Source organism: Egretta garzetta, unplaced genomic scaffold (assembly GCF_000687185.1).
Source record: "Egretta garzetta isolate BGI_Z169 unplaced genomic scaffold, ASM68718v1 scaffold313, whole genome shotgun sequence".
NCBI classification, from domain to species: domain Eukaryota; kingdom Metazoa; phylum Chordata; class Aves; order Pelecaniformes; family Ardeidae; genus Egretta; species Egretta garzetta.
The window spans coordinates 2,161,832-2,169,908 of NW_009259063.1; the positions used below are offsets into that span (position 1 = coordinate 2,161,832).

The window sequence follows — 8,077 nt, forward strand, 5'->3', positions numbered from 1 at the left end:
GGGAAAGAGAAGCAAGATAATAAATAGCAAGAAGATGCTGCATGCTTTTCAAACTGAGGGAAGGCACGACTGTATTACTATAAAGTCATTGCAGTGAATTGGCATCTGGCCTCAATTTCTCTTTCTTTACCATTAAAAAAAAAAAAAAAAGAAACAAAACCCAAACCTGAAAAACCTATTTGGTCTTTATATTTGGAAGAGGAATGCTCATAGCATAGAAAGAATTTTTCAGACAGGGAAAATGTATTACAAACCTATCAGTTCCCGGGGAAGGCTTTCCCTTCCCCTGCTTGAACCATCTCATGAACCTGAATGGCTCATCAAGCACAGTGAGAAGGAACAGGTCCGCACCGCGCACCAGCTTCCCTCTGTTGGACATTAGGGCTCCTCTGACTCCTCATTCTGCAAGAAGATCTCAGAGCCTTGACTGGTGTCCATGACCACTACCACAACCAAACCATGACTGATGGAGATGTGGTAGGAAACGGCCGTCTAGGTCATGCTATTTAAATTTTCCTAGCAAACTTTAATATTTTGGTTAGCTTTGAAAGCAGAGGTATCTGCTTTGTAATCATTGCACATCCGCTGCATAGTAATCCAGGTCTGACCAGCAAGATGGCAACTTCCCAATTAAGTTCTAGGGCCAAAGTGTTGTAAATTTACTTTGGCTGAGTAATCTCTAACTCAGATTAATGTGGCTGAAACTGGTATGCCTTCTTGTAGCGGAAAGAAAGCGAAGCAGACTTTGGCCCTTGAGTCTTAAAGAAAGTGATTTGCGTATGAGAAGATCAGAGTTGTGGTTTGGGACTATAGCCACTCTCCAGAGCATCGTGTGGATGGTGGCCAGCACCAGATGTGTTCAGGAGAAGGAAGGAGAGCTTTGCAGGAGGCATCTGTGGGGTGATCTGCTGCACTGCACACAGAGTTGTTTGCAGCTGGATCTCTAAACGCTGAACACCTGAAGCACAAAGTTTAATATCCCTTCCAAAATGTTTGTTACCGTAAGTTGGCTGTTCTTTTTAAGCATTAGAAATTCTTTTTTCTGTAGCCTGATAAAGCCTTCATCTTGTGGCCATCACACAGAAGTGAGATCTACAGCCTGCCTCTAAGGTTTTGGAGAAAAGTCTGCTTTTTAGTTATGTTCAATACTACCTTGTTTTCATGCTGAGGCACAGCAGAAGAATCTGACCTGTGTTATCTTGATCATTAGTTATTTTCCGTATTTTATCATATGACCCCTTACCTTTCTCTCCAAAGTAAATGAAGCCAAGCTTTAGAAGTTCTTTCCATTTTTTCTTGGCCTTTAATCGTTGTTATCACCCTTCTCAGAGCTTCTTTTTACCGTAAAATGCCCCTTGAGAGGAGTGAGCAGCACTGGACACTGCATTTGAACTTTATTCAACGTTATGCAAGAGTACTGTGTCTGCCTTCTCGTTCGTCTCTCTTCACACATCTTCTGGGCACTCACATGCATTCTTCAGACTGCCTTGTAGATTACACTTCAGTTTTTCTTGCCCTCAATTAATTCCTAGAAAGAAAAAAGAGGCAGCAAAACAGGCCAACTTCATAAATCTTTATCTAATACTAGCAAGTCATTAGGCCTGTGAGTAAAGTCTCCATCTGTTCCCAAAGAAACCACAGCATTTTCTACACTGTGTCAGCATCTACTATAATATTTCCGCTCTCAGAGATTTCTTGAGTTTTCTCCAAAGATCCCATATGTCTGCCTCTTCCTTTCTCTCTCCAAAGAAAAGCAAAGAAAATATGCAGCATGCAAACAAAATCTAGAATGGCAGCAGCCCCTTCAGGAAGCTGTGCCCCCTGCATCATGGGCCAAATCTGACCCATTTTGGGAAAGAGACCTAAAATAAGAGCAGACCACTACTTTCTACAAAGGAACGCGGGTCAGTAATAAACAAGGGCAGCATGGCAGCTTCCAGCACTGCTCCTTACCGTATCTTTGCCCTTTTCAGGCAACTGTTTCCTCCTAGCAATCTGGCACATTAACATCTATTGTGACCTAGATAGATTTTGGTTTATATTTCACCTGGTAAGTATGTGTGGACCCCAGGGGACCTAAGGGGAACCAGTCTTGCAAGCCTGGCTCAAGCTAAACTCACCTTGAAGCCCCTGTGTGTTTTGCCTCAGCACAGACTGAGAGGCTCACAAACCATTGTAGGTTGCTCTGCTGCGCTGACTGTTGCTAATATGATTATGTACTAAAGGGTTTAAATGAAAATTGTTTAGTTGGCTAGGAAAGAAGAGGGGAGGGAAGGGGAGAGACACATTTGAAACATTTTTGAAAGATGCCAACTGGGTTTGCTTTGTTTGGAACTGGTCAAGCAGAACAGTGGCACTGAGCAGCTAATCAGTAGCTCCTACTTCTGTAGAGAACAGCCAGCTCCCTTCACGCTTGGCACCAGCGCAACCCAGCTGAATACCCTTGTGTCTGCTTATTCTCTTGGCAGAAGTGAAAGAGTACGAGCCCCCGTTTGGCTCTAAAGTGCGAGAACACCCCTGCGTGGAAAGCATGAAGGACAATGTCCTAAGAGACAGAGGGCGACCCGAGATCCCCAGCTCCTGGCTTAACCATCAGGTAAGAGCACCACATGCGAGCAGCTGGGAACTGCACTATATATGCACTTAGCTGCTGCCTGAAGCCTGAGCCTGAACTTGGTGTCCTGCCCAACAGGCTGGACTTCTCTTTTGCACGGATTAGAGCTCTGTCCTGAAACCGGTGCTGCCGTGGTTCAGGCGCCACAGTGCTCTGCAGTATGCCTACCCCAAAGCACCAGGATTTCTGCTGCCCACCAGTGTAATCTAAAAGTGACCAAACCAAAAAGATTTGAAACCTGAGACCCAACAATCATCCAGACAGCGACAGAATAATTAGGGCCTTTAAAGCACACTGTGTGCAGGCTCTGAAAGGTCAAAGAGAACAACTTTGCACATGGACCCCTTCAGCAGAGAAAACAAACCTCAGCACTTTATCATGGAGAGCAGTCGTAGTTGTATCCCAGCTGTTGACAGGTTTAAGAAAAAGGAAACAAGTCTTCAGCAAGCCAGTCTGGTTTTATTCAAGTTGCGCATTAGCAGTCCATTTCCCTTGCATGTCGTGAAGCACGCTGTCAGCTTTCCCCATTCACCAACACCGTGGTCACGCTTCCGAGGTGATAGTTGCAGCCCGATTTCTCAGTAGATGAGGCTGAATGGAAACAAGGCAAAGGCATGCATTTCTTCACCTTTGCTCTGAGCAGCTTTATCAGAAGAGAGAAAAGGAGAATGGTCTCAGAGGAGAAGTGAGGCTTGGTCGTTCCACTTGTCAATGAAATATGTTGAGTGGTCTTTACAGACAAAAGGAAATCATCGTGAACATTTATAAAAGCCCAGGCAACCGAGATCAGCTAGTATTTCCATCAGGAGCAATGTAGCGCTCCCTTTTTCATTCCACTTGAGACGTAAAAAATCACAGTCTAACACCTACTTAGGAAAGGCCAAGTGAGTGGCCAGAATCAATCATCTTTCCCACTAAGAGGAGCGCATCTGCCACCTGATGACTATGGCAGAGTGCAGCCCCTTCCTGGACCACAGGGACTTGCTCCTTATGTAGTCATCTGTGATGAGTAGGGTTATTGAGGAGGGGTGCTTTAACAGGGGAGGAGAGCTGTATTTTGAGGGACACCTGGATATCGGATGTTACAAGTACTAAAAAGCCCTTGACATTTCTAGGAGCCGTAGATGCAAACATCTTCTAATGACGAGCTGGGAAGGAGAGATTATACTAATGCTCATCTTTATAGAAAAGAATTGGTTGCAGAACTTTTATAAAAAATGTGGATGAGCTGGTAAAAGGGATCATGAGTTGACTGCAGTTATTTGTTTTCCACGATGCCAAAAGGAAGTCCAAACTGGTAATACCTACATGGTACTTTAAAAGAGCCCAATTAACAAAGCAGAAAAGAATCCTGAGCCAGATCACTTGGGAGATAAAAATTGAATAGTAGAAAACGCTTAAAATTAGGAGTAGTGTGAGAACATTTCTCAGGATATTCAAAAGACATGGTCTCATGTGTGAAAAAAATTAAAGAAGAGAACTGATTAGGGAAACAGAAGAATAACAGGAAATTCTGTGGTCAGCAAACTTGAGGATAGCCACAGTTTTCTCAAGAGCAAAAGGAAATCTAACTTAGTACCAATCTGTTGCTGGATATGAAAGAAAGATACTGCTTATGCTAATGCAAAGGCAGACATGGTCAGCAAATATTTCTGTTCTGCATTTGGGAAGAGTCAGGTGATGCACATGTAATAGAAGGTGACGAAAGCCCCTATAAAGTAAAAGTCATTGGCAATTCAAGCAGGCCTGGGGCAGTGTTAGGTGGCCCAGAGACTTGTGTGTGTTCAGGACAGGGCTACTCCTGCGGGCACTGCAGCAGGGCAGTGCATTACGTGGCAGCAGAAACAGGCGGTGCCACCAGTTACGCCTTGGACAGAAGCGTCCAGGATCTCGTTCCATGCACGGCCAAGCACAGCAGCAAGCATAGGTGCACCGGCATGCCCAGGGTGCCTGGGCAAGGAAGCATCGGGCTTGGGATCCTTGTGGCGCTCAGGCCTTGGGCAGACAGCAAGCCTGAGTGTGTGGAGGGCTGCAGCCCGAGGTACTGGCGTAGAGCTGTATGGTACACTGTGAATTTTGTCACCTCTGGTTTTGCATAGTGAGTAAAATGATCGCAACTTTGGACCTAGGTGTCCTGCGTTGAACTCCAGAGGTTTCCTCCCTGTGTAAAACCCAGACCTCAGTCTGCCCCCTGTACAGGGCGCCCCACCTACTGGGGGGGGGAACCATGCATCTGCGCTTGCGTGTCACCGGGACGGGCACAGCTGGCTCCAGCAGGGTTCAGCTAAGAGTCTAAGGCAGGAGATGGATGCCCGATAACACACTCACAGGACATTTAATGAAGGTGGATTTAATGCCCTTCATCTGAATCCCCTCAGCGTTTCACATTGCACTATCTAAAATGCAGTGACGCATCGGCTTCCGCAGGGCTGTGACAGTCTGCAGCAGCTGAGGATCTGCTTTGAAGTCCATAAAAGTTGCTCTGACTGTAATGGCTCTTCCATATTCATTTCCTTCCTCTGCAGTCGTGTTTTTGTAATGAACTCATTATTCATTGTGATAAAATTCTGGAATGGATTTACATATTACAATTTCCCCCTCTTCCCCCCCTTAATGAGATTTGTTGCACTATTGATTTCAAGTTAATGTTTAATATTTAATTTAATTTACTGCTTGTAATTTGAGTGCCAGCAGAAAACTAATGTTATTTGTGTACAGCCAATAACGTTCTGCTATTAACATTGACATCAGTCAACATCACCAATTAGGTAAATTATGCAATTAATGCAGTGTTGTGAAATGTTATTTTTTTAAATAAGAAGTTTAAGATAAATCCTACTTAATGGGCTTTTAGTGTCACAAAGCAAAGCACACAATTTCCTGGCAAATACCTCATGTTTATAAAATGCATTGCAGAGATGCAACTGGTTTTTGCTCCTGTAAACATGCGCATCAGCATTGAAATGAAGGTTAAATAGTTACATCTGTGAGTGACGTGTTTAAGTGTTTGTTGGACTGTGGCCCATATTTGCACATAGATTTAGTTAGTCTGCAAGGAATTCATAAAGGGCTTATGCAGGCCCTGATATTGCTGGCAATCAGGACTTTGTTCGAAAAACCCAAACAGAATTTGGGCACGAAAAGGTGTGGGTTGAATCGGAAGTCATGTTATCCAAGGATTCTCATCATATTTATTAAAAAAAAAAAACCCTACTCAACTCCATAGCACTAGTCCAAAGGATCATTTTTCTTGTTCAGTATCAGAACATATGCCGAGAAATGACAGTACCAACTAAAGTGCTCAAAATACTGTAATAGGGTTTCTTTTAAAAAAAATACCCAAACATGCCCCCATGCCAGTAGCAGCAGAGCCCATAAACCACCAGCGGGATGCAGGTGAATAACCCCCTGAACTTCAGAGGGCACGAAAAGAACTCTCACACGGGGGCTTTGGTGGTGACTGGCCCCATCACAGCCACTCTCTCTGTGCTCTCCACAGGGCATCCAGATGGTGTGCGAAACTCTTATTGAGTGCTGGGACCATGACCCCGAGGCCCGGCTCACGGCGCAGTGCGTTGCAGAGCGCTTCAGCGAGCTGAAGCACCATGACAAGCTCTCGGGAAGAAGCTGTTCAGAGGAGAAGATCCCTGAAGACGGCTCTGTCACCACCGCCAAGTAGCGCGCACCCGAGAGCTCCGAAACAGAGGGAAGTCGCTCCTAGACGCGTTCACCTTGGCAAAGGAAGAAGTCTCGATCAGTGCCTTGACTTGCTTCCTGGAGGACTGAGGCTGTCACTACTCCCTTTAGACTCCGGCTCTGGACAGGGAGATGTATTCATGGGAATTAAAAGCCGGGGAGTAGGTGTCATACCCTAGCATTGGGTGCCGGCATCGTGTCATAGGAGGAGCTATGTATGTTAGCACTTCCTCAGGAAATGAAATTTGAAAATAGCCAATAACATTATGCACTTTATTAATGCCTGTATATAACTATGAAATTGCTATTTTTATATATATACATATATATATAAAATGTGTGTGTATGTGTATATATATATCTATATATCTATAAACAGCCATGCTCTGAAAAAAAAGAGTTTAAAAAAAAAAAGTGCTTCCAGGAAATTACCAGTGCATTAGAGATCCCTCCCCCTTAGGGAAGGAGCCTGGGGAGACTGGCATAACACGACACCAGCAATTGCGCACTAAGCACTCTGCCAAAAAGATAGGAATAATACGCAATGAGAAGGTGGCTTTCAAAGCATGTGCTGTGAGCGCCCAGCTGTGGCCCTGCAGTTCGCAGTTGCAGGAGCAGCACCACAGCAGACAGGCCAATTTGGCTTTGCAGTTATACCTGCGCATTCCTGGCTGCAGCACATTTTGGAAGGTTTCAGGGATGCCTTTGCCCTCTCACCTTAACCCCAGTGTCTTCATAGTGTCCCAGAATGGGAGTGAAAGGAGGTTTGGTCCCTCCCACATGTGTGTTTGCGTACAGAAGTCATTAATGTTATATGTTTATTGCTTTGAATTCACCCTGCTTGCAAGCAGGTTGCAAAATGTCAGTGGGTTGAGTTTTCCCCTCCTCCCATCTCTACCCCCAAACCATATAAGACAGGGCCAGCAATAATCCAAGCATATGTTTCATATTTGCTGTGCATTCTGAAGGCAAGCAGTACTATTTTTCTTTCCCTTCCTTTTACCTTGATTGTGTTGCTGTAAGAACAAACATTTTTTTCCCCTATACAGCATGTCTCATTGCTTGGCACACCACAGTCTGACTGTTCCACACTCTCCAGAGAAAAGTAAGAGACAACAGTCATGCAAAAGGACCTCGGAGGTGAGGGAAAGCTCTGTAGCATTAGGTTAATGGCATATCCTGCCCTCAGCACTGCTTGCATATAGGGTTGCCCTGAGCAAGTCAGCAATTAACAGAAAACAAAACCCAAAGAAAGAGGTTTTATTCCAAAAGAATCCCTCAGACATTGCTTGCATTCTTTCAGTTCCCCAAAATGTTTGAGGCAGTTGACATCACATTGGGCCTGTATAAATGACAGCAATGTGTTTAGTAAGTAAGTGCTAACAATTTTGTCTTCAGGAGTTTTGCAGTGATTTTTTTCCACTTTTTTCTTCCCCACGGCATGTGAGTGGCCTTGGAAATTAGAAATTCAGCCAGCACAAACCAGTCCTGTACAGATTTATCTGGTGCCATTTATTAAACACCTTTGACAGATAAGCATCGATATTTCTCCAGAAGACATTGCCATGTAAGTCAATAGGAATCATGCTTATTCAAATAGGAGCTGAGATTGACGATGACAAATATTTTATCTGAAATGGCTTTGTATCTGCCTATTTTTTTTTCTTTTCTTCATTTTAACCAAACTACGCAGAAATGTTTATATGGAGCGGGGCAAAACCTCAACAACGGCAGTGGAATTCGGAGGACACTATGTTAAATTTTAAA

General features: G+C 44.3%; 1 protein-coding gene across 1 annotated transcript in view; it reads left to right on the forward strand.

Annotated features, from left to right (window-relative positions):
- The window catches only part of TGFBR2 (transforming growth factor beta receptor 2), a 69,362-nt gene extending 62,769 nt beyond the window's left edge, over positions 1-6,593 (forward strand). Inside the window, exons 6-7 of the mRNA XM_009635149.2 lie at positions 2,469-2,596; positions 6,114-6,593. Coding sequence (XP_009633444.2) covers positions 2,469-2,596; positions 6,114-6,293 — 308 coding nt within the window. The 3' untranslated portion in view covers positions 6,294-6,593. The remainder of the gene's footprint in view (positions 1-2,468; positions 2,597-6,113) is intronic.
- Positions 6,594-8,077: the final 1,484 nt, after the last annotated feature.